At 40.0% G+C, this 25,357-nt stretch overlaps 12 protein-coding genes and 1 non-coding gene across 13 annotated transcripts; 6 read left to right on the plus strand and 7 right to left on the minus strand.

The window, feature by feature from the left end:
• Positions 1-207: 207 nt before the first annotated feature.
• On the minus strand, positions 208-519 carry HHF1 (histone H4; the record flags this gene model as incomplete). The annotated part of the gene is made up of 1 exon (XM_056228025.1): positions 208-519. One exon carries the CDS (start codon positions 517-519, stop codon positions 208-210), a length of 312 nt encoding a protein of 103 aa, XP_056086007.1.
• Positions 520-1,170: 651 nt separating this feature from the next.
• Positions 1,171-1,581, plus strand: HHT1 (histone H3; the record flags this gene model as incomplete). The annotated part of the gene is made up of 1 exon (XM_056228036.1): positions 1,171-1,581. One exon carries the CDS (start codon positions 1,171-1,173, stop codon positions 1,579-1,581), a length of 411 nt encoding a protein of 136 aa, XP_056086008.1.
• Positions 1,582-1,913: 332 nt separating this feature from the next.
• On the minus strand, positions 1,914-2,777 carry IPP1 (inorganic diphosphatase IPP1; the record flags this gene model as incomplete). Its single annotated transcript, XM_056228049.1, has 1 exon — positions 1,914-2,777. The coding sequence occupies one exon, from the start codon at positions 2,775-2,777 to the stop codon at positions 1,914-1,916; it is 864 nt and encodes a 287-aa protein (XP_056086009.1).
• A 1,089-nt stretch (positions 2,778-3,866) lies between these two features.
• Positions 3,867-3,939, plus strand: Skdi_2.trna6T. The gene has a single exon. It is a non-coding gene; the product is annotated as a tRNA-Thr (tRNA).
• A 273-nt stretch (positions 3,940-4,212) lies between these two features.
• On the minus strand, positions 4,213-4,827 carry GRX7 (glutathione-disulfide reductase GRX7; the record flags this gene model as incomplete). The annotated part of the gene is made up of 1 exon (XM_056228060.1): positions 4,213-4,827. One exon carries the CDS (start codon positions 4,825-4,827, stop codon positions 4,213-4,215), a length of 615 nt encoding a protein of 204 aa, XP_056086010.1.
• A 373-nt stretch (positions 4,828-5,200) lies between these two features.
• On the minus strand, positions 5,201-6,991 carry MNN2 (alpha-1,2-mannosyltransferase MNN2; the record flags this gene model as incomplete). Its single annotated transcript, XM_056228071.1, has 1 exon — positions 5,201-6,991. The coding sequence occupies one exon, from the start codon at positions 6,989-6,991 to the stop codon at positions 5,201-5,203; it is 1,791 nt and encodes a 596-aa protein (XP_056086011.1).
• Positions 6,992-7,764: 773 nt separating this feature from the next.
• SKDI02G1230 (uncharacterized protein) lies at positions 7,765-8,280 on the plus strand (the record flags this gene model as incomplete). Its single annotated transcript, XM_056228082.1, has 1 exon — positions 7,765-8,280. One exon carries the CDS (start codon positions 7,765-7,767, stop codon positions 8,278-8,280), a length of 516 nt encoding a protein of 171 aa, XP_056086012.1.
• A 194-nt stretch (positions 8,281-8,474) lies between these two features.
• On the minus strand, positions 8,475-11,216 carry KAP104 (Kap104p; the record flags this gene model as incomplete). The annotated part of the gene is made up of 1 exon (XM_056228093.1): positions 8,475-11,216. The coding sequence occupies one exon, from the start codon at positions 11,214-11,216 to the stop codon at positions 8,475-8,477; it is 2,742 nt and encodes a 913-aa protein (XP_056086013.1).
• A 3,369-nt stretch (positions 11,217-14,585) lies between these two features.
• FUR4 (uracil permease) lies at positions 14,586-16,487 on the plus strand (the record flags this gene model as incomplete). The annotated part of the gene is made up of 1 exon (XM_056228104.1): positions 14,586-16,487. The coding sequence occupies one exon, from the start codon at positions 14,586-14,588 to the stop codon at positions 16,485-16,487; it is 1,902 nt and encodes a 633-aa protein (XP_056086014.1).
• Positions 16,488-16,860: 373 nt separating this feature from the next.
• On the plus strand, positions 16,861-17,394 carry POA1 (ADP-ribose 1''-phosphate phosphatase; the record flags this gene model as incomplete). Its single annotated transcript, XM_056228115.1, has 1 exon — positions 16,861-17,394. One exon carries the CDS (start codon positions 16,861-16,863, stop codon positions 17,392-17,394), a length of 534 nt encoding a protein of 177 aa, XP_056086015.1.
• Positions 17,395-17,613: 219 nt separating this feature from the next.
• On the minus strand, positions 17,614-21,120 carry CHS3 (chitin synthase CHS3; the record flags this gene model as incomplete). The annotated part of the gene is made up of 1 exon (XM_056228126.1): positions 17,614-21,120. The coding sequence occupies one exon, from the start codon at positions 21,118-21,120 to the stop codon at positions 17,614-17,616; it is 3,507 nt and encodes a 1,168-aa protein (XP_056086016.1).
• Positions 21,121-22,941: 1,821 nt separating this feature from the next.
• Positions 22,942-23,847, plus strand: SCO2 (putative thioredoxin peroxidase SCO2; the record flags this gene model as incomplete). The annotated part of the gene is made up of 1 exon (XM_056228137.1): positions 22,942-23,847. One exon carries the CDS (start codon positions 22,942-22,944, stop codon positions 23,845-23,847), a length of 906 nt encoding a protein of 301 aa, XP_056086017.1.
• A 297-nt stretch (positions 23,848-24,144) lies between these two features.
• On the minus strand, positions 24,145-25,329 carry OLA1 (Obg-like ATPase; the record flags this gene model as incomplete). The annotated part of the gene is made up of 1 exon (XM_056228148.1): positions 24,145-25,329. One exon carries the CDS (start codon positions 25,327-25,329, stop codon positions 24,145-24,147), a length of 1,185 nt encoding a protein of 394 aa, XP_056086018.1.
• Between the last annotated feature and the right edge of the window lie 28 nt (positions 25,330-25,357).

A 25,357-nucleotide genomic window follows, 5' to 3' on the forward strand; every position in this document is an offset into this window, starting at 1 on the left:
GCCCAACAAGCAGTGGCTAAAGAAGATAAGCAAACTATTTAAACCCAATTAAAATTAAATTAAATACCCTTTATATATTTATAATTATACATATTTCTCCTAAACCCGCTATAATACACACACATACTTATAGAAGAAAAACCGGGCAGTTGAATACGAATCCCAAAATATTTGTTTGTTATTACCGCTCTTTCAAAATCAGCGAAATTAACCACCGAAACCATATAAGGTTCTACCTTGTCTCTTCAAAGCGTAAACAACATCTAGAGAAGTAACAGTCTTTCTCTTAGCGTGTTCAGTGTAGGTGACAGAGTCTCTGATGACGGATTCCAAGAAGGACTTCAAGACAGCTCTGACTTCTTCGTAGATTAAACCAGAGATACGCTTGACACCACCTCTTCTTGCCAATCTTCTGATAGCTGGCTTAGTGATACCTTGGATGTTATCTCTTAGAATCTTTCTGTGACGCTTAGCACCACCTTTACCTAGACCTTTACCACCTTTACCTCTACCGGACATTATTGTATTATATTAGTTATTGTTTATTGTTTATTTGCTGTTTTAGTATAAATAACGGTTAGAAGTGAAGAGACGAAAAAGAGCTTCCTGTAAGAAAAATTACCGCCGTATTTATAAGAAAAGAATAGAGACATTTCGCACAAGCAATTTACCTACCATGTAGGCGTTTTACGTTATGAGCGGAGAACGGGGGGTGGCAATTTACCACCGTATTCGCGAGTGTTCATCAATCTAACAACTTCGTTTTTCCCCGGTAGCCATTATGGGCGAAGCGCTCGGAACAGTTTTATTATGCGAAGATGCGAATTTTTCAGAACGCGGTTACCGATTCGGTGGAACGATACAAAGTGATTTTGTTCGCGTTCTCACAACTTCGCAATGTTCCATACATTATCGTTCCCACAATTTCGCACTTTTCCTTGCTCAGCATCTGTGGGATCCTGGCCGTAATATCTCCCCTTGACTTTTAGCGTGGGAGATACGAAAACGTCCGAGTATTTTTCTTTATGGTTAAATCGACGGCTCCTTGCCCGCATATCATATATAAGAGATCGTTTATTAGTCGGAATACAAAATTTCCTTCCTCTTCTTCATGCCTTTCTTCCAGAGAAGTACAAAAAGGTAACGAACGTAAATATATAAACACAAACAATGGCCAGAACCAAGCAAACAGCAAGAAAGTCTACTGGTGGTAAGGCCCCAAGAAAGCAATTAGCTTCTAAGGCCGCCAGAAAATCCGCCCCATCCACTGGTGGTGTTAAGAAGCCTCACAGATATAAGCCAGGTACCGTCGCATTGAGAGAAATCAGAAGATTCCAAAAATCTACTGAACTATTGATCAGAAAGCTGCCTTTCCAAAGATTGGTCAGAGAAATCGCTCAAGATTTCAAGACCGACTTGAGATTCCAATCTTCTGCTATCGGTGCTTTGCAAGAGTCTGTCGAAGCTTACCTGGTCTCTTTGTTTGAAGACACTAACCTGGCTGCTATTCACGCCAAGCGTGTTACTATCCAAAAGAAGGATATTAAGCTGGCTAGAAGATTAAGAGGTGAAAGATCATAGTTTAGTTGATCGTCACCAGTTTTAACAGAAAGCAAACAAAAACACGATGAAATATAAATCAATATATGTTTAGGTTACTGGGTTCTTTAACAGTTGTATAATAGTTATTTTTATTATAAGAATATAGGTTTTAATAAAAAAAAATAGGGTTTCTACATATCATTATCTTGGTTTTCACTCTTAACCTAACAAGGGCATCAAGAAAGAAGTTTCCAACTCCCATGTTGTAAGAATAGCGCGCGGAAGAAAAAATTCATTCATGAACCAACTTATATGACAGTATCTAGGTACATACTAAAAAACATGGGGCATTCATTTTCAGTTCAGAATTTTTAAACAGAACCAGAGATGAAGAACCACTTGTCAACAGACTTGTCAATTGGAGCGTCAGCCCTTGGAGAGGCTGGTGGGACGGCATCGGAGGCAGTCTCTGAGTAGGTTGGAGTATCAGGCAAAGTAACATTAGTCAAATCAATACCCTTGTTGTCAGAAGACTTACCGGCAATCAATTGCTTCCAAGATTCGTGCGTTTCCTTGATGATATCCAAGGCATACTTCTTGTTTTTAGCTTCACCAGAGAAAGCAAATTGGTTTTCTGGCTTACCATCTGGGATTTTGTAAATTCTAAACCATTCGTTGGTAGCTCTCAATAGACCTGGGAAGTACTTTTCAACATCCTCAATGTCGTTCAATTTTGGAGCTAATGGATCGTTGATATCAATGGCAAGAACCTTCCAGTCAGTTTCACCTTCATCCAACAAAGCCATGACACCTAAAGCTTTGACTTGCTTCACTTGACCAGTGTAGGCAATGCCTTCACCAATTTCCAAAACATCGATAGGATCGTTATCACCGACAGCCTTGGTTTCTGGGTGGCTTACATTTGGATCTTCCCAGGTTTGTGGGAAAGCACCGTAGTTATGGATGTAACCATGGTGAGGGAAACAGTTTCTAACGAATCTCAACTTACCCTTCTTGGTGTCTTGAATGATTGGGTTCAAAGTTTCTTCTTTGGTGATTTCCAACTTGGCGTTGGTCCAACGTGGAATTTCAACAACCATGTTGAAAATACTGTTTTCCTTGTCAGCGTACAAAGGAATGTCGTGGAAGGCAGAGACTGGCTTACCATCATTTTCGATATAAACTTTGTATTCCAAGGTGTTCTTAGCACCAATTTGTCTGGTAGTGTAAGTCATTATTAGATTGCGTGGCGTGATATTCTTCTTTGTAAGTCAAACTGAAAACAAGAGAAAATCGATTGGAAAGAATGACCGAAAACACGCTTTAAATGAATCAACTATTCCTAACTTCGACACGGCCTTAAAACGTCGAAAAAAATGAGGAAAAGCCATCATGGTACTGTCGTACTAAATGACTGTGGCTTTTACCATCAAGATCTTAGATGCTGTTTATGACGATTCTTTTGCAGTGTATTCAATTGCGTTAAATAATGCATGGCGTGGAGAAAACGGTTTCACGTGTTGCCGACTCCAATCATGGATGCCAAATCGACTGTCTGAACCCTCACAATTATACAGTTCCTTCGTGATATAGTCTGCAGTAACGAGAATATGTTAGCTTACCGACAAATCTTTTTTATTCAAGAGCGGGGAACATTTTTCTAGGCAGCTGCCTGTCCATCACCGTAGTAGTGAGTGGGCTTAGAATCAGCCATATACTTTTTCATGAAGGGCAAATTTTGTAATAGAAATTCCTTCGCCCTTCTTGGGTGATAGAGTCATAGTTAACCTACGCTGTTTTCCCGAACTATCGAACAACGGCTAGTTCCAGGCTTGAAGAGCACGGTCTATTGAGCAACTCAAAATGGAATGTTTCAGCTATGTCCTGTTTCATACCACCATGTTTTCGGTCTTCATTCACTGTTCGGTTCCTTTTTGAAAGTTCTTTTCCACTTTATTCTATATTTTCAGATCAGTAGAGTATGGTGAACACATAATGGCATTAGACGTATTGGATATGCTAGAGCTTCTCTTCACGATTTAGAAACCACAAAAAAGAATTAACGATTCTACATTGTGTTGTAAATCTTCCTATATTCGTTTTCTTTATTTTTGAAACTCAGTGATACTATTACATTATCAATCCTTGCGTTTCGGTTCCACTAAATTCGATGATATTTCAAATGCTACTCCATTGAACAGCTCATTCAAGCTCGAATGATCCTGAAAGGCTCAAGTATGAGTATTGGCTTGTGTGAGAAAGTGTTCTTCTGCGTTTCCCTCCAAATGTGACCAGTTTTTTCACACCGCTTTTCCAGAAATTAAGCTTCTATGGCCAAGTTGGTAAGGCGCCACACTAGTAATGTGGAGATCATCGGTTCAAATCCGATTGGAAGCAGTTCTTACTTCTTTTTTTTGTAAAAGTATCCTAGTTACTGCAAGCAGTGTAGAAAGGGCGGTAAAGTAGAACGATCGTATTTTCTTATTTGAAAAATGTTACGTGCTTTGGAAGGCTCAAAAATAAATCTTATAATGCAATGCTTTGAAGAAATCGCCTTCGATATTTAAATTTTTTCTTAACTGTATTGAAATGTTGTAGAATATTTAATCAACTTCTTTCTAAATAGTGTGAAGGATAAAAAAAGGAATAGCTTCCAGCTTATAACCAAGCCTAAGTCCGCTCAGATTGCGAAGTTGCTTTCACAGTGAATTTATCACTACTCCACTCTTTGAAAGAGTCTACTAGCGTATCATTTTCATGTAGCGCCGCCATCTCAGTATAACCACCCCTAGAGATGCCATTGATAACAACATTTGGAACTGTACTCCGACCAGTTTTATCTCCAATATAGTCTTTCAGCTCCTTTCCGTGCTCATGCTCATCTAATTCTACGACATAATAGCTTGGAGTGATTGCGTACGACTCAGCTAATAAGCTTTTCAGTTTTTTGCTATAAGGACAACCAGTTTTGCTAAAGACAACGAAGGGTGAGTATTCTAGTATTTTCCCGTACTCTGCAGCAGCATCAAATGTGACTCCCTTGCTATCTTCGTTAGTTTCACCAACTTCCTTATCTTGTTTATTTGTCACCGCTTTATCAGCAGATTCAGGTGTACCAGGAGCGTTTCCTGACTGGTCGAATGTTGCCAAAGAACCAGGGTGGATGATTTTTACAGCTTCACTAGCGTCAGCGTTCGAGCTCCTTACCACTAAGAACACCAAGATCAGTAATATATTAGTAATAACCAGGACCCTTACGTTTCTTTTGTTTATAACGATAGCCATCTTTGTTTTTTACGCTTGTTTTGTGTTTGGCCGTCAAACTACTTTGAAGTATTACTCTGTTTCAAAACACCCTCATGAACTTTTTTCTCTTTTACTTGATTTGAACTTTTCTCATCGAGAAGACGACCTCAAATTGGCGAATACTCTGCCGAGAGCATTTCCAGTTTTTTTTTTTTGACGCACTCACGAATGACGCAATCACACTTTTCAAAAACAAGCATACATAACCGTTTTTTATTTTTAGAGATTTATGATACGATCGTTATATGTCGGTGGTAAAAAATTTACATAAATGAAAAAAAAAACAACTATGGAAAAAAACGAAAATAGAACTTAGGAAACGCCAAGGGAATTTTGCCTAGATTGATGCGTATTATTTATCAGCAATCGCCTTATCATGAGTGGATTCTAAAAACTCCAATCTCTCGGTAATGTAATCGCACATTTTTTTCCATTTCACCTTGTCTTCACCCAAGGCGTCATCAAGATACTTGAAAGGGTTCTTGTTAGTGCAGACGTATTCTTTCAAGGCTTTGAAATTCTCCAGTTCGATATCGTAATTCTGAATTTTATGTAAGGCGGTGTACGAACGAGCAGGCTTCTTATCTATGGTCAAAAAATTGGTTTCGGATAGGTCGTAAGGGTCAAATTTTGGAAGGTTTGAGTGAATAAACATAACATCCACATGATTCTTGGCGTTTGTGTCCTCGTTCTCGAAAAATTCTTCGAAATAATTTTCAAAGGAGTAGCTTTTGTCAAACTTGATTGAGGCAGAGGATTTCATCGTGTTGTACTTGTCATTGGTCTTCTTAGAGGCAATTAAGTAACGGCTGTAATCCTGGACAAAATCATGCTGTAACATTGCTACCCCATGGAAATCCTTGTTTTCATGGTAGCCTTCAACGCCTGTCCTGGTTCTAACTTGGTAAAAAGGCTCACCATAAAAGTTAGCGGCGGCAATGAAAGTTTCTTTATCACCTTCACCAGCGGCTTTTTGAGAGAAGATTGGATAGTACCAGTTTGGACCATTAACGTTGTAGAATAGAGATAACAGGGCGGTGGCCAACTGCTTGGACTTGTTTATCATCAGCTGGCCGGATTCCGTGGAGACATCGGGAATCGTGCCGTCTAGGTCACTCAGCGGGACATCATCCAGATTTTTTAGATCCTTCGTGTAAACAGCGGGCGGGGTGATATCGTCTTGGGAGTTACGGACCCTTTTATTCATGTTTACAGGGATACCGGCAATTTCGTAGTACAAGGGGTGGGTGGTACGCCTCCAGAAATCAGGCCACATGACCAAGCCTGTTGATACGTATGGTTCTTCGTTGAATATATTGTCTAGAGATTTGATTGGGAAATTATCAGCGTCCAGTAGAAGCAAGTTTTCAAAACTGGAAGCAATGAGGGCCAAGGACTTGAACTGGTAGCCTTCAAAATGGAATTTTTTGATCGTCTCCACCGGTAAGATATCTGAAACGTAAATGCACTTGGAATTATACTTGGGTAGAATTTTGTTACAGAATTCACTTTCACCCTCATCACCGGGAGGAATAAGCACTTCCACTGGCAGATTGGTACCCCTGTTTCTCAAGGTTTTGATGATCAAAAATGCCATGAGCGAGAACTTACCACCACCCACGGTGGCTATACCGGAGCCCTTATAGGTGCCCTTTGGCAGGAGTAGAGTCGCTATATGTTCCACGTAATCCCTGTGACTTTTGGTCAGTCTTGATATCTCGTCGGGAGACAGTTCCAAACACTTCGACAACTGTTTGGCAGATAACTTGTGAAGTTCTTCGTATTGGTCGGGACGGTCCCCGATGTCGCCATTTAGCAGACATGCCTTGCCGTAATTTCTTGCGGACTTCCCCGTGGGGGAATCCAGAATCAAGAAGTTGAAGACTTTATCGTAGAAATCTTTCAGCTTTCTAGTGGCCGCGTTATCATTGACTTTCGAAGAACTTGAATCATCAGTGACGGGAGCGTCTGTAGAAGGATGCTTGTTAGAGTGACTGTCAAGATAATCTTGCAAGTACGACTTGTACTCCCTGACGGACGTGTTCTCATCCATGTATTTGTTCGTAATGACGAACAGCCCGCATAATATCAAGGCTATAAACGCCAGCTTGAACAACTTCGAAAATCTCTTAGTAAGCAGCATACTGAAAATAAGCTTCTGTTGCCCTGCGTGTCTGCACTTATTAGTCTCGAAGTAAATGCGATTTCCTGGAAGATTAGCAAAATGAGAATATTCGCGGCGGAGTAGCGACTATCTTGATTCTAACCTCTTATGCAGCACAGAATACACGTAATTTTGTCTTGATGCTTTTCACTTCTATTTTTTTTCATGGTTTCCTTTTTCGCTGTTGCTCACCCTTCCGCAAAACGACGCGATGCTTTTTTGACACGTGAACGGTAATAACGGGTCCTGTGATGCTGTGCCAGGACTATCAAGACCACGGATCATGCTGTTGCTCACACCATGAATCGCCTGAAATAAGAATTAGGTGCTTACACAGGCTCTTTGCTCAAATGCAACCACTATTTTTAGCGCACCTCCCCTTACCTACATGTTGAGCGAGCTTTGCCAGATGTGGCATCGTCACATTTCCCACCGAATGCCAGACCACCCAGGGACCTTGGTACTGCAAGACTGTGGTACTCAGAGGCCACTATAACTGCGACCTTCTGGCGTGGTACCGTTGCGCCTTCGAGGCAGTGAGTTGTGATGTCCACTGGTCACGCCCGACGGGATCGCTCAGCCGCTCTGCGCCCTCTTGCCTCTTCAGCCTTTCCGCTGCGGCCGAAGCTATAAAAGTACTGTCAATTGGCTTTTTTAGAAGGTTCTCTCTGACCCTTTCCCTCCCCCAAACTCAGGTATCGAAGAGTCAGGCTCGCACAAGACAATCGCACTCACAAGCATCATGTCTGCTAATGATTATTACGGCGGAGCCGCCGGCGAAAAGAGTCAGTACTCCCGTCCTTCCAACCCACCACCTTCGTCCGCTCAGCAGGATAAAACGCAGGAGCGTGGATACGCACCTCAACAACAGCAGCAGCAGCAGCAGCAGCAGTACTACCAGGGGCAGCAACATCCTGGATACTACAACCAGCAAGGTTACAACCAACAGGGCTATAATCAGCAAGGTTACAATCAGCAAGGTTACAATCAGCAGGGATACAACCAACAAAACCATCAACAACCCGTCTACGTCCAGCAACAGCCCCCTCAGAAGGGTAATGAAGGCTGTATTACTGCGTGTCTGGCTGCGTTATGCATATGTTGTACCATGGATATGCTATTCTAAGGGAAAAAACGCAAAAAAACATAAAAATTGGCAAAAGAATAATATCTCTCTCTCTGTTCTTTTTGGCCCTCCTTTGCCTTTCTTTCTTCTCTTCAATAATTTTTTCTTTTTTTTTTTTTTTTTTCTTTTGCAAAGAGGCTAAAAACAAAAAAACTTTCACATGATTCCTCAAGCATGTATGTAACACGTCTATCATATGTAATTTCTATAACAATTTCTATCCGTATCTAATCTATCTGCAGCCCCGCATACTTTCCTATTTTTTTTATCTTCTCCATTTGTACGACGTATGTAGACGAACTATACATATACATATACAGATACACTGCAACACTATTATTCGGTAAACTGCTGTAGGAATGAAATCTCGTCAGGCGTGAAATTGATGGTGGAGATTTGGGCCGAATGGTTCATGAGAAAGGTGTAGATATCCTGCGCAAACACATTGGCCTCGACGTTGTTCGACAATCCTGAGACAACTTTCTGGATAGTGTCGTTACTCATCGCGATTCCCGCGCTGGTCACGTTGATGATCCGCAGGAACCCCATGTATGCGCTACTCTTTTCCTCCACATCAGCCAGCGCGTTCACGGACAGGCACCATTTATTCCAGTTGGACTCGTTGGCGAACGCGCCGGAACTGAACACCTCAGGGTGTGTTAGCCCCATTTTCCCGATGGTCACGGACAAGTTTTCCATCATCGAACTGTCCACGATCTGAGTGTTGGTGGTGAATAGGTCCAGAACGATTCTAGACATATCAATGATATAGGTATTCAAATCTATGCGTTCGCTTATCAACCCGAGAGCCCATACAGCATTTATCACTGCAGGTGCCCCGTCACTGTCGTCGTTGTGCATTATCTCCGTACCAATCAGTTTCAAGAAATCTTCCAGATTACCAATTACCAATTTCGAATCGAAGAAATATACAATGTCTCCCAACAGAGCAAAGCAGCTTTGTCTTACTTCATGAACTGAATCCTGTAGACACTCCAACATGATTTTTAGAATCGTTAAATCCTTCGTCCCTTGGGGGAACAGCAAATCTTGCGAACGAGCACCGAGGCCTTGCACTAACCCATCAATCAGATCCAATGACGTGATTATGAAGTCCTTCTCAGGCACCACTATTGTCGGTTCTTGATGAGATTTGGCCTCCAACTCCACACAATGACATAAAATTCTAAAGGCCCTGTTGTATACTTCAGGTGCCATGGGCATGAATCTCTCTCCCAAAGATGACGCCACACATGAAAGACACTCTAAAAGTGGCCACAGCTCCTTATCGCTATCCGACAATAAGGCCCATTTCTCAATCAGAGGTTGCAATATTATTTGCATTGCCGTGTCATCCAATTCACATTTTTCAGCAAACCGGCCAATGGCGTCGTAAAGTATAATTAGGTTCTTTTTCTTGTAATATTTCAAACACTTGTCAAAACTCGTCAATAATTGACTGTAAAATAAGGTTTCTACCAATTCGGAATCGGCATTCTCGATAAATACGGCCACACTACTGATAGCTGCCTCTTGAACATCTTTTTTCTTATCCAGTAAGGCGTTTATTATGGGTTCTAGCACTGGCATTAAAAATTCAGTATGATCACGCAATATCCATGGCGAAAACCTACTTAGCGTCCAACATGTCATTTTCCTCACGGGTGCCCATTTATCGTTCAACTGTTCCACTAAAAATGGTATTAATGCAGGTAGTCCATCGTTGAAGTATTTCATACCACCTTCTGCCATCGCCCCCAATGCTAATATGGTGGCCTCTCTGATAAACCATCTATCAGAACCCAAATGCTCTCTTAAAAAAGGGAATGCAATATCCATCACTTGGTGAGGTAAAATATTTGTCATCACATCTAATGTAGCCGCTGAACATTTTCTCAAATTCCATTGAGTGTCAACATCGCCATCTTCATCTTCATCCTCATCGTCTTCATTATCATCGTCATCCCCTGCCTCCTTCTTTTTCACAATACGAGGGGCAATAGGCCTGATGTCTTCATCTTTATCCTCCAGAAATGCATCATCATCATTAGAAGCTTCCAGGAGAATAATAGACTCTTCGTTATAAACCATCTTCGACAACAGTATTGGTACGATATCCTTAACATACGGTTGTAAGATGTGTTCAGGAATATTTGGGCTCGTTGCAAAGGCGTGTAAAAATTCACAGGCTTCGATGGCCACTTTTTCTTCACTTACATTGGCGATCAGGTGCAACATGAACTGCACAATACCATCTAAGTGGGATACCAGTTTATCCGGTCTAAATTCTAGGAGAAAACTAAAACAAATGCAAATTTGTGCCCTAACAAGATCGTTTTCGTCATTTTGCGCCAGCTGAAAGATGATCTCTAAAAACTTATCTAGTCTTACAATAAAAACTTGTGTTTGTAATGGAATCACTGTATTTATACATTTGATTGATTCTGAACGAATCACGGGTGACAAATTTGGATTTGAAATGAACTTGAAGAAATTGTCTAATAAAGTTTCCATCGGTTTGGTATTTCCTGACCATTCCAATTGAAAAAATTGCGCACTGTCCTCCATTATTTTGGATAAAGCTTTGATAGCCGGCTCATTTCCATTTGAGATTAGCTCTAGCAATTGATAAAGCATTTGGATACCGGTTGGATCCTCCCTGTGTTGTCTATAGTAAGTGGAAAACAGAGTAGTTATGACTATACCTGTCACATTAGAAACTAGATTATTGTTGGAGTTATATAGGCCATGGATAACGCTCGATTTAACGTACTCTATATCATGGCTATTGTTCTTAACTAAATTGTTCTCCCCTAGCATCGAATTCTTTAACAGCATACCGGCGGTAGCTCTATTATTCTGAAGATCTTGTAGAGAATAGTGTTGTTTCAACAGCTCATCGGATTCACCTTCAATTAGGATATAGCATAGATAATTGAAAAATTCTGGTTGTAATTGGAAATTTTCCATAGCTTCCATCGCATTATTACGGATTTCCGGATTTGATGACATACAATTCTGTAAGAGTGTTGCTAATTGCAACACAGAATTTTCGGCAGGTTTCCACGTAGATGCCATATTTTCTTCGCTTAATTGAGGTTAGCAATTTTTGTAACGTCCAGAGATGTGGAATTACTCAGTATAGCTCCCTTTAAATCGTTGCTCCTGTTCCACGTTTAAATCTGAGAAAAATTTTCTTTTAATAGGCTTTAGAATATCCATTCTCTCACACGCATCATAGTCTAACCCGGATATTAATTTTGAAAAATAGGATGATACAACTATGCATACTATTCCATAAATAATTACGATGATTTTGGGCAAGGGAGCTATGCTAACAATCAAATAGTGGATTCCAGATATTTCCACACATAATGTGCCAGAGAAACTAGGGAATATAAGAAAAAACAAAACAAAACCTAGAAGTTATTCAACCGAAAGTTGCTAAGTTTTCAGAAAATTAAGATCCTATAATGTTCGCAGCTTTTTCGCTTATGTTCATGCCTTGCTTCAAGCCAAACCAAGAAGTGTAGTATATGTATATTCTACCATCCACGAGAAATTTCCTATGTTTTTCTCCTTGGTCATTAATTTGTCTAATCCCTTCCAACGAAATGAAAAGTGTCAATGCAGTAGAAAAAATAGAAATTAGAGTAAAGATAAATATAATATATCCGGCCATGGGCGCCAATTTATTCATAGCACTATCTTGGCCACATAAAAGAACAAGAGTTAAAGGAGAAAAAAATTTAAATCATAGTCCTCTGGTTGCAAGAGAAGAAAAATGCAACGTTCGTAAATATTCATTCTTTTCTACAAATTTTTATATGTAATAAACGTTGCCATCAAGATTTCTTATCCCTTCAGCTGCCTGTTCGGCGGTTAAATATCTCTGAGGTTCACCTGGCGAATTGAAATCAACTAAGACTTTACGAACAGAAGCTGATCTCATTAACGGTGGGTAAAAATGCACACGAAACCAACTAAAGTATCTAGCTCTCAGCGGCTGCATTTGAAGAACACCATAGAGTGTGAGCAACTTGTTTGGAATAGACTGTCGTATTTGGTAGTCAACTGCTTCAAAACTGGAGCAGTTCTCAGATTTTGTCAGGCAGCAAGAATATGAGCTAGTTCAGATTGCTTCATTTTGGGAACACTTAATACATGTTTAGGAGTAAAGCATATAACGAAACAATTACCCCTATAGCTTGCACACTGAATAGTCTACTTTTCGACGTATCCTCACCTAAACCGTTCTGTGCGATTGGTGTACCACCTCTAGAACCGCAATCATCACTAAAGACAGAAACCTTCTCACGTCTAACGACGGCTGCTTGTGGCGTGCATGGCAATGAATTGTTTGGAATACCCAGCGATTCCTCGCCAATCAACCCAAACGGAAAAGCTCCGATTGGGTCGGAGTAAGGTAGCCTTCTGGCCCTCTTTATCACTGTTAAAAGATCAATCAAAACCTTCTTGATAGTACATTCGGTGCTACCATATGGATTGGCGGGCACCATTAGGAAACGCTCTGGAATTGGAATCATATCTGGAAATATACTGGCATCGCCATATGCCGTAGCAGAAGAAGAAGAGTAAAATTCAAATACTTTGCATTGCCGCATCAACTCTAGCAAAACCAAGTTACCCAAGATGTTATTATGGCAATGTCACAGTGAAATATGTGTAGATTCACCCACAGCTTTCAAACATACAAAGTGAATAACATATCCGCTATTGTGTTCGTTAATAACTTTTCGAAGCCTTTCTTGCCACACACGTCGACTCCGTGGAACGGAGTGGATGCTCAGTCAAAATTTCCTGCCCATCAACAGAATCGTAAGATGATGTTCAAGTACGGCTCAATAGCTGCCGACTGGACAGGACCTCTCCTGCGGAAAAGACCCTTCAGTTGAAGGGATATGAAGTTAGTACTGTTATCCCAAACACCTTAGTCGTGCCCAATGGGTTTGAGGATGCTCCAACCAACTATAACTTGAGAGTACTGAGGTTACTGCCACTGTCAGTGCTAAATATGGTGTCGTTCTGCCTTCTGAAAGGAATCAAGGTTACTTGAGAAATTTTACGAATACTTACTGTGCCAGATACCTCAACGTCTCTAATTCTTGGATCGGTGATAGTAAGAGTAGTGTAAAGCGTTTAGAAAGTATAGTGTAATTAGTTGAGAAATCTTTGCCCGGTAAGAAACATGTTTTAATGTTCATGATGCTGTCAAGCCTTGAATTGTTCTTGCGAAGTGTTTACAAAGAAGTACTTGACAACCTTCTCCGTCAAATTTCAAGCTTTGAAGCTATACCAGAGACCAGAACATGCCTACCCAGAGTCTTCGAGAATTTTGAAACGGACTGTAAATGACATTTACTGTCAAGTTCTCTAATGATGAGGAATTTTTTGAGCAATTCGGTGCCTTAAAGAATGAGTCCTAGGTCTCCTGCGACAAGCTTTATGGATGTTCCTGTGCAGAGACTGACACTGTTTGTTCCATTGCTCTATTGAGTGGATCATATAATTCCCGTTTAAATGTGTCGATTGGAGTGGTCGCACTCTTCACTTGGCTCTGAATGGGCCACCGGTAATGTAAAAAAGGTAAGAATGTAATGTTACGAGGTTAAATATTTCAATATAACCGACGCTGAGCTATTACTCAATCTAAGCCAGCCCGGAAGTTGTTTATAAGAGTTATGAGTTTCCTTTCTTGAATATATCGATCAATTTTCTCTTCCTATGATATTTGGCACCCGTAAAAATATATATAGTAACGCCGCTTCATAAGAGTTGACTGCAACTAATAACATAGTGTAATAAACGGAAATGCAACGCCTAATATGCATGAAACTTTGTTTTTGGTAATTTTTATTAGTAGGATCTCATCTCACATGCAATTACAGCCTTATCATGCGTTGAACGACTGACAAACAGTGAATTTTCAACATGCAAGTATGAAAAGATCGCCTTCTTGAAGTCTCTTGTCCACTTATCTGAGGACCCTGCGAGAACATTTTGTCCTGCTGATTAGTTTTGTACTCAATGTAGGACAATATTGACCTAGCAAAGAGAGTGTCGAGACAAAAAGGAAAGGCGGAAAATTCCGCTGGGCGAGAGGCCAGGAAAAAACGGACTTTTCACTGATTTTCCTGGACCGGAAAAGGTCGTACAATGACATCAGGATGAAAATTTTTCAATTAGTCAAGGACAAAAGCAGGACAAATTGTAAAGATATAAGATAAACTATTTTGATTCAGCGTCACTTTGCCTTTCTCCATTTTTCTTTTAAATCGTTGTAGTTTGCTACTTTCATGATGATTTAGTGCCATTTCTATCAAAGCATCTCTCTTTTATTTCAGCCGTATACTACCGCATACCTCATAGAGAAGATCTTTTGGTTCGAAGACGTTTCTACGTAAAGCAAGAATAGTAGTAACGAAAATGCCTGACGACCTATCATTACGCTTGGGCGGCTCTTCGAAAAGATTACATTCTCGCAAATTTGGGGATGCTTCCAATGAGGATTTTGCACCAAATAATGTGGATTTGGAAAAAGAGTACAAGGCATCTCAGAGTAATGTAACAACGGAAGTTTATGAAGCATCGAGCTTTGAAGAAAAAGCAAGCTCAGAAAAACCACAATATAGCTCGTTTTGGAAGAAATTCTATTATGAGTATGTGATCGTTGACAAATCAATTTTGGGAGTCTCTATTCTGGATTCATTTATGTACAACCAGGACTTAAAACCCGTTGAAAAAGAAAGGCGGGTTTGGTCTTGGTACAATTACTGTTACTTTTGGCTTGCGGAATGTTTCAACATCAATACTTGGCAAATTGCTGCTACCGGTTTACAACTAGGTTTAAATTGGTGGCAGTGTTGGATAACAATTTGGATTGGTTATGGATTTGTTGGTGCTTTCGTTGTTTTGGCTTCTAGAGTTGGTTCTGCGTACCATTTATCCTTCCCTATATCATCTAGGGCATCTTTCGGAATTTTTTTCTCTCTATGGCCTATTATCAACAGAGTCGTCATGGCGATTGTGTGGTATAGTGTCCAAGCTTATATTGCGGCAACTCCGGTGTCGCTAATGCTAAAATCAATCTTTGGGAAAAACTTACAAGACAGAATCCCAAATCATTTTGCGTCACCAAATGCTACCACTTACGAATTCATGTGTTTTTTCATCTTTTGGGTCGCCAGTCTTCCATTTCTATTAGTACCACCTCATAAAATTAGACATTTGTTCACTGTAAAGGCAGTTTTGGTTCCATTCGGCTCTTTTGGGTTTTTGATCTGGGCTATCAGAAAAGCTCATGGACGTATCGCCCTAGGATCTCTAACCGACGTACAACCTCGTGGTTCTGCATTTTCGTGGGCTTTTTTGAGATCACTCATGGGTTGTATGGCCAACTTTTCCACAATGGTCATCAATGCCCCAGATTTTTCAAGATTTTCAAAGAATCCTAACTCCGCTTTATGGTCTCAATTAGTATGCATTCCATTGTTGTTTTCTATTACTTGCCTGATTGGTATCTTAGTCACCGCAGCTGGTTACGAAATATACGGTGTTAACTATTGGTCACCATTGGATGTGCTAGAACAATTTCTACAAACTGCTTATAACAAAGGAACAAGAGCGGGAGTCTTTTTAATTTCCTTTGTCTTTGCGGTAGCTCAATTGGGTACTAACATTTCCGCGAATTCGTTATCATGCGGGACTGATATGTCTGCTATTTTTCCCAAATTTATCAATATCAGGCGTGGTTCTTTATTCTGTGCAGCTATGGCATTGTGCATTTGTCCGTGGAATTTGATGGCAACATCGAGTAAGTTTACAATGGCTTTGTCCGCATATGCCATCTTTTTATCCAGTATTGCCGGTGTTGTTTGCTCAGATTACTTCGTTGTTAGAAGAGGTTATATCAAGTTAACACACATTTACTCACACCAAAAGGGCTCTTTCTATATGTATGGAAATAGATTTGGTATTAATTGGAGGGCCTTGGCTGCGTATTTATGTGGTGTGGCTCCATGTCTGCCTGGTTTCATCGCTGAAGTGGGCGCTCCAGCTATAACCGTGTCTGATGGCGCTATGAAATTATACTACCTAAGTTACTGGGTGGGATACGGCTTGAGTTTTTCGTCTTACACCGCTTTGTGTTACTTCTTCCCTGTACCGGGATGTCCAGTCAACAACATTATAAAGGACAAGGGTTGGTTTCAAAGATGGATCGATGTTGAAGACTTTGAAGAAGATTGGAGAGAAACGATAGAGAGAGATAACTTGGACGATGACAGCATTAGTATATACGAGCACGAAGACGAAAAAACATTCATTTAAACTTCCCCGCTTATACATCACTTCCTGCATAAATCTGAAAATTCTTTCCGAAATTTCATATATACTGATAATACTTCTTATTTATACTACTTACTTTTGTTCTATAGCATTTACTTTTGTGCATTCAATTACCATTGAGCATTAATTTTATTTTTAATATATTCAGTTGCATTTTCACTTGGTCTTCTGTTTGTCTTACCGTCCAGCGTTTCTCCATTTTCAATTTCAGTTGAAAAAGGCAACCATGATATACCACATATATAATCATTTCATTCTTATAGGACGCTATGAATTGAATTTAAGATACGAATTTCTCCTCCAAAGAGTTTAAAATCATTCGTGTGTTTTGAGGATTAGCATCCCCTTTCAAATTATGTCGAACATTACTTATGTCAAAGGTAACATCTTAAGAGCAACGACATATCCCCGGATTCTGATTCATTCTTGCAATTGTGATGGCCAATGGGGCGGTGGGATCGCTTATCAACTTGCTTTGCGTTATCCAAAGGCAGAAAATGATTACGTTGAACTATGTGAAAAGTATGGTTCTGCTTTATTAGGCAAATGCACATTACTTCCCAGTTATGAAAACTCTGATCTATTGATTTGTTGCCTATTCACATCATCATCTGGCGGCTCAAGCCATGGAGGAAAGCAAAGCATTTTGGACTATACAGGACTGTCTTTAGATAAATTGAGGGCTTTCAGGGCTGCAGGAGGCAAAACTAAAACTAACAATGACATAATTAACGCATATGTCGGCGATAATATCAAACATCAATTAGGAGAATACAAGCTGGAAATGCCGCAGATTAATAGTGGCATATTTGGGGTCCCTTGGAAAGAAACGGAGTGCGTACTGGAAAAGTTCAACGGTGATATGAATTTTACTGTATACCAACTCTAACCATTTTGACCAGGAGATACGCGTGTTGGTTGATTCACTATGTCGCAAATTTTTAGTTCCCTTGGCCACTACATACTCGCTCTCAGTATTCGAAGCAATAATTTTGTTGTTTTAAAATTTAGTTTTATAATGTGTATAATATAAAATTTTAAATGAAGAAGTTATACATAACCAAATATCAACTTGTAAATATCACAGTAAAAAATCCTTTTATACTGTCTATGCAATCAAGGAGCCAGTTTCCTCCTTTCGACTGAGAATTTCTTCCCTTTCAAATTCTCGCCAAGTCCTCATTTTAATCTTCGAGTGATCGAATTCACCTTCATTTTCATCTTGTGCCTTCTTGTTCCCACCCGCAATAGTTCTTGTATCACCCCATGAGAAGTCATCAAATTTCCAGTACGCATATGAAGGTAGCACAAAATTCCAAATAGGCAAAGCACATATATATACAAACATCCACCACAAGTAAGACCATCTTGTAGCTGTTACAACAACTATCAAACCCGGCAAACCAAGAATAATTGCCAGTAAAACTAGAGTGATAATAGGAGTAGGCTTTGAGACAATGGCAAAAATGATGACATAAATGGTAAAGCAAATGGCTAAAGGTAGCACCATAGTACCAATCAGTTCGATACCGATCACAAATTGCATGGAAAAACAGAAAGTACCACATAAATCTCTGATTAAAACCAATTCAAAAAGGTTATGGACCGTAGAATTAATCCATCTACGACGTTGAGAGAGTAAGACCTTGAATTTATCAGGGGCGATGGTTTTACATGCAGCTTTTGGAACAAACACTTGCTTCCTCTTGGGGAAAGTCTTCAGCATTAGGGATGACAAAAATCTATCTTCACCTAGTAATAGTAAATTCTTCTTGTGCAAAGTGTTGGTAACATTATCAGAATATCTTTCAACAATATCTGGGTTCGCCAATACAGGTACCCAATAACCACCTGAGCCTTTAGGAGATTTTATACGATACATTGAGAAACAACCAGGCAAACAAGTCACTGAACCAAAGACAGATTCAAAAGCCTTAGCTTGATGATGCGAGATATAATACTCGAAAACCTGAATTGCAGTCACCCAGGATTGCGCCTTATTAGCGATCTTGGTCTCACCACAAAGGCCCATGATTAATGGATCTTTAACCATTTCAGCAACCATATGGGTCAAGGCATCGGGAAAAACTTTAGTATCAGCATCCACCATGAGCACTGTTTCGTAAAAGTCAGCCATTAGCCCTGTAATCTGCCAAATACTTTTTAAAAGCTGAAATTCCAATTGGGTCATTCTCTCATCAAATGTCATTTTTTCTAAGAAGGACATCAGGATTATCTGAGAATCACGTTTACCCCTATTACCAGGCTTAGCGGCTCCCTGTTCTGCAGGAGTACCACATTTCACGATCGTAATCATTGGAACACGTTGTTGATTTTCTGGTGGAACAGTAGAATCGTCGTATTTGTAAAAACCTGCATAAATTTTGGCCATATTGTGTCTCTTAGAACCGGAAGCAACAGCCACATAGGAGTAAGGTTTCACTTCATCTGGTGGGGCGACAAAGTCGTCCATCATTCCTAATGCTATATCTGGCGTAGTCTTATCGTTACCTGAACCCTTAATCAGACCGTCACAAACAACCATCAATAATTTATGGGAATTTGGATAATCTGTGGTAGACAGAGAATCTAAAGTTGTTCTTAGACCTTCTTCATCTTCCGAATAGCATGTAACGAAGCAGATAGTATGAATCAATGGGAACCCGTATGGCATGAAATCCAACGGTGGCTGTTGAACAATATCCGGATGTATAATTGTAGAGTCAAGACTTTGGATTAATGACGTTCCTGGTACGGGAGAAGAAGTCGCTTTATTCCAAAACATGGAAGAAGTCGGTAATAGTGTGGAAGGATTACGAGAATGTGCGCTCTTATTTGCATTGGAGAGTTTCCAAGCATTTTGAGTGGTCATTGTTGTCATTCCCCTGTACGAACCAGACGACTGTAACGAATTACTCAAGGAGGTATTCAGATCTATCACAGATTCATTCAATTGGAGCATTTTAGAGCTGTGTTTTTTCAGTAAGTCAAAAGTAGAAGCACGCTTATGACCCAATGGCTTTTTTAAATATTTCTTCGGCCTCAAATGAGGATCTACCTCCTTTAAAGGAGCCTTCGTTTGAATATTATTAGACCAATCTTCAATATCCTTTATATGTTTGTCCATTGTTTTATTGTCCACAATATAGGCACCTTGTTTCCTGGCCACCGTCCAACGGAAGTAACAGGCAATTATGAACTTAATTATCACCACTGAAAGAATAAAAACTAGAGAGACATAAAGAACAACGTCCGATGCAATGCAACCAACGGTTTTGGAGTCTACTTCACCAACTTTAATAATTTCACTAAGACATCTCGCAATTTTTCTTTCATGCCCATTTGATAAGACTAATGAGAGATCATAGCCTTGTAAATTTGAAGTTCTTAAGTCATCGAATACAACGGGATAATCGACTTCATCTTTTGCTAACCAATCGAGAAGGTCTAAATCCAAGACGTCACCATTGTAGACGATTAAATTCCTAGAGGAGTTCTTTATACCGTCCCAAGTGAAATAAACGTCTGCTTTCGCCTTTAAATCATAAAAGGCGTCCCTATCGTCTTTTGAGGTATGACAGTTCCAACCGGCGTAATTTTCAACAGTAAAATTTGGTTTTGAAGAACCATCTTGACTTTTTAGCTTACATGGGAAATACCATGCCAAATTGTTATATTCATCATGAGGAATGGAAGAGTTGATTTTTGGGGTTATGAGATCATGACAGTTACCATTCACGTTTTGGAACAAGAATGAAGCGTCCTTGCCAGCATCGGACCAGGGGCCATGAAGGGTGTCAGAGTCCACTTCAATGTCCTGTCCGCTGGAACGTGAAGAAGTATCCAGTTCGTAAGCCTTACCATTAATCACAACAAATTCTGTTGATACTTCGTTGTTTTTCAGACGTAGTTTGGAACTGCTACAAACAGTTTTGGTGAAACCAAAAGTCAAAAAAGCAACAATTGCACCAATATACACGATGACAGAGATTAAGGCGACTTTTTCTCTCCACGCCATTTGCCTTTCCTTCTTAGGCATCCCGCACAATGCAAGGATAGGAGCGGGTGCCCAAAATGTAATAAAATAACAGTACATCTGCCAAAATGACAGTGTGTCGTCCACCTCTTTTTTTAGTGGCTTGATAGGCTTATTTACAGGCTGCATGGAGTCTTCTTCAAAGTTATCGACATCAAACTCAGCATCGTCTTTACCAAAGTCGCCATCGACAACATCTTCATCGCTTGTTTTAACAGAATCCTTCTTGTCGGTAGTGTTCATATCTTGTAAAAGATAGCCATCCGTTTCGCGGCCGCTGGCTTTGCTTCTCACTGATCTTTTCGAGCGCAGTGAGCCGCTTCGACGGGTCGCATTTGGGTTGACACCGGTGCTCGATGGCAAAACGTCCAGATGACTCATCTGCTCCTGCGTCTTTTGCGCATAATAAAAATGTGGATTGTCAGGATTGTTCAGTCGACTTCTTTCGGGCCGCACTAGAGAGCCTTGTCTGTGGGGTGCTTCTGAGCCAACACTATGTCTTGATTTGAGCAGTGACTCTTCGTCTTGATTAAGGTTTAAGTAGTAGTCATCAGGATCATCTCCATTCAAGTCGGTCATTTTGGTTCTCCTCTTTACAGAAAGTTTGAGCGGGCCTATGCAGAAATGGGGAAAGCACCAGAAACACTTGAAGACTATGCAGACAGGTAACCGTTTATAAGCGTCTACCGATGTGCGTTTTCTGTCAGATTTACTAGAGGTCGAAATGTAAATATTCAAACGTAAACCTGAAACACAGGGAAGAATATTCTTGAATTTCTATTTTTATGCTCTTTTCTTATTTTCATTTTTGATTTTTTTTCGAGGTCTGCGTAAGCGTCAATAACGCGTTTTACCGAAATGGGCAATCAAAGAGGGTCACCAGTACAGGAGCAACAGAAATGCACATAACTCAGCATAAAACCCCTAGCCAATTATACATCGAAGATTTCGCAAGCGCTTTAAAAAATATCTAGCTTATGCATATTTAACCATGCATTATATATATATATATACATTTGCACAGTGTGTGCCAACATACTGAGGAATACTCTCAATTATACATAGGGAAAGTTCTATACAAACTTTTTGATTTCCAGCACGGCAGTAACTTCCGCAAGTACTGTTCATGTATTCTCTTCCAAGCCATGCATTTGCAAGTTATTTGCGGTCTCTTCTCCGGTATAACCGTCACCACTGCTGTGTGGCGCCGAATTTTCAGATCCAGAAAAGGAAAAATGAAGACGCAATAGAAGAGTTTTGTGACGCAGCTCATGGGACGGTCTATACATAGGGCAAATGGGTTTATTAATATTCTTGGATTGCTGCATCCATCCTCTTCTTCTACCTTCCCCCCCCCTTTCCTCTTTCTCTTTTACCACTATTTCCATTTCCAGAAGAAAGATGTACTATCGAACACAATAAAGGAAAGTTTTAGATTAGCTACCGAATATACAAAAGACTGGTTTTGTAGCCGATGTCATACAAGTGTCGTGACATAACGACTATCAGACTTCCTCTTGAAGCCTTATTCCGGCAAATAGGCCAATTTCAGGACAAAATCGAACAGAAATTGATAAAAATGTTTGAACTAATAGCCCGGGTGTCATAACGGACAGCATAAGGAAGTCCTGGTTACTTTCATACTGCTCGTGACCTGAACAATTGATCCTCATTTACTTAATGCTTTTTTCCTTTACCATATGGACAAATTCTTATAATTGGATTTTGGACATAAGAATTGTCCAAAATTCTTCGTGGTGAGGTTCGCTTTCTTTGACTTTATTCTTCTCCAATACCACAAACTCTCTGCTTGCTCTTCTTAATATTTTTTCTTGATCGAGTGCTACTGCTCCCGCCAAGCCCTCCCATCAAGCCCTTCGTAGAGAGATTTTCCTGCTCACAGGGTGCAAGGAAAGAAGACACTTAAAACAGTTGACACATATAGTTTCATAATGGCAGTGTCCTACCTCAATATCTTACTATATTAGCAGGTACCTTCGTGGAGAATAGTCACATTAAAATCGAATTATTTGTGGACAATTTTATCAAAAGGTGCTGCCAATATTCCCATATACCTCCACCTTTAAGTAACTATCACGAAATGTTCCACATCTGCAACCAAGTAGCCCATTTTAGAAGTATGGTCTTGAAACCAATAGCCACGGCAGTTCATCACATTGCAGTGACTGACTATTTAGATTTTCTTGCCTGCTCCTCGCTCTTTTTTAGGGATGAGAAAAACCGAACTTAAGCACAAATTTCGAGAAGTATCATAGGAAGGAAGCAATTGTTGATTACTGAAGAAGACTACAGACTTTTTATCGATATTTACACAGTGTTGTTACCACATCTTGTGCATTATAGCATAACGAAATAAGATTCAACGAGGGTAAAGACAGAATGTTGAATCGTTCCGGGAAGTATATTAGTTCTTCCTTATACAGGCAAACAAAGTCCTTAATAGCAGGATCCTTCTACCATAAAAGCGTATGTCAAAGGGCGCTTTCAACGGGAGCCAGTTTGAAAAATGGTAGCAATGCAGGCATAGGCTCCAAAAAACCTTTGAATAGACTACAACTGGGTGATGAAATCAATGAATCAGAACCTACCAGAACGAGTTTTTTCCAATTTTCCAGATGGAAGGCTACTCTAGCTGTGTTGCTTCTAAGTGGTGGGACATATGCCTATCTATCAAAGAAAAGACGCCTGCTGGAAACGGAAAAAGAGGCAGATGCTAATAGGGCTTACAGTTCAATGGCACTTGGGGGACCTTTCAACCTGATAGATTTTAATGGCCGGTCCTTCACCGAGGAGGATTTGAAGGGTAAATTTTCCATCTTATATTTTGGGTTTAGTCATTGTCCCGACATTTGTCCAGAAGAGCTAGACAAACTAACCTATTGGATCTCTGAATTAGACGACAAAGACCACATAAAGGTACAGCCATTGTTCATATCATGCGATCCAGCAAGGGATAAACCAGGCGTATTAAAGGAGTATTTAGGTGAGTTCCACCCGGCTATCGTTGGGTTAACTGGAACTTATGACGAAGTGAAGAGCGTATGTAAAAAATACAAGGTGTATTTTTCCACTCCACGTGATGTCAAGCCTGACCAAGATTACCTAGTGGACCATTCGATATTTTTCTATTTGATCGACCCTGAAGGACAGTTTATCGATGCCTTAGGCAGGAACTACGATGAGAAGTCCGGTCTCGAGAAGATTCGTGAACAAATTGAAGCTTATGTTCCAAAGGAAGAACGAGAGCGGAGGCTGAAAAAATGGTACTCTTTTATCTTTAAATGAGCTGAAAAGGGCAAAGAGCACTGAATGGGATGCTGGGAACGTAGGTCCTTCATTACTGTAAATAAAAAAATAATAATCCAACAATCACGTTTTGGTAGTTTGAATTATTGATTAGACTTAGTGGCGTAAACGCATGGGAATAGTAAACATACATAAATACATATATAAAAGTCAATGTCGTTACGCTCGTGCAATTGCTTTCTCCTTTTAAAAAATCGTGTTGAAAAACATTCTTATGATAATATATAGCAGGAAACTAAACCAAATAGAAATAAAAATTGATTTCAGTATATGAAATTAGTTCTTACCAGCACCGGCTCTGAAATACATAATATCCCCGTCTTCAACAACATAGTCTTTACCCTTTTGCATCAACTTACCAGCGGCCTTGATGGCAGAGTCATCCTTGTATTCGAAGACATCTTCACACTTCATGACTTGGGCCAAAATAAAGGTGTTCATCAGATCATTATGAATGACACCAGCAGCTTGAGGGGCCTTGGTACCTCTTCTAATAGTCCATTCACGAACTTCATCTGGACCACAAGTAAAAAAAGAAATCAAGTCTAACTTTTGTCTCATGGTAGTAATAATTTTTGGGAAGGCTGATACAGCCCCAACTTTCTTCAATTCTTCCTCGGCATCTTCTGGGGACATGTGAGATAGTCTTTCTTCTAAGGAGACACTGAATGGAATGATTAAATCACCTGGAGAGTACTTGTCTACCCATTCCTTAATTCTTAGCAGATGCTTATTCTTTTTTCTGATGTAGTCTCTTTCTGACAAGTTGATCAAATAGATACATGGCTTAGCGGTCAACAAAAGCATACTGTTGATAATTTCAACTTCCTTTGTAGTCCAGGAATGGTTAGCAACTCTTTGGCCACTCTTTAACAAGTCAATGATCTTAATGATCAGATCCATTTCTTCCTTCTTTTGTTTGACTTCCAAAGATTGACCACCTCTTTTGGCAATTTTTTCAGCACCCTCAAGAGCCTTTTCTGAAAATTCAATATCCTTCAACCTTAGCTCTTCGTTGATGATCTCTAAATCACGAACTGGATCGACGTCACCTTCAACATGAATAATTTCAGCGTCATCGAAACAACGAACGACTTGGTAGATAGAATCGACTGATCTAATGTGAGACAAGAAAGCGTTACCCAAACCTTCACCGGCAGAAGCACCCTTAGTCAAACCAGCAATATCGTAAACAGTCAAATGAGCTGGAACTTCAGAAGCTGTCTTTTTGTAGATTTTACACAACTCGTCAAATCTGGCAGATGGCACAACAACACGAGCTTCTTCTGGGTCAATGGTAGCGAACGGATAGTTGGCTGGGTTACCCAATGGACATCTAGTGATAGCTTGGAAAAAAGTAGACTTACCAACATTGGCCAAACCGACAATACCAGCTTTCAAGTTGTTACCTGGACGACCCAATAAGACCTTCTTTTCTTCGACTTGCTTCTTTGGAGGCATGTTTTTTACAGTGGTATTTGTGTTTACA

The sequence above is a fragment of the Saccharomyces kudriavzevii genome (genome assembly GCF_947243775.1).
Source record: "Saccharomyces kudriavzevii IFO 1802 strain IFO1802 genome assembly, chromosome: 2".
Lineage (NCBI taxonomy): Eukaryota > Fungi > Ascomycota > Saccharomycetes > Saccharomycetales > Saccharomycetaceae > Saccharomyces > Saccharomyces kudriavzevii.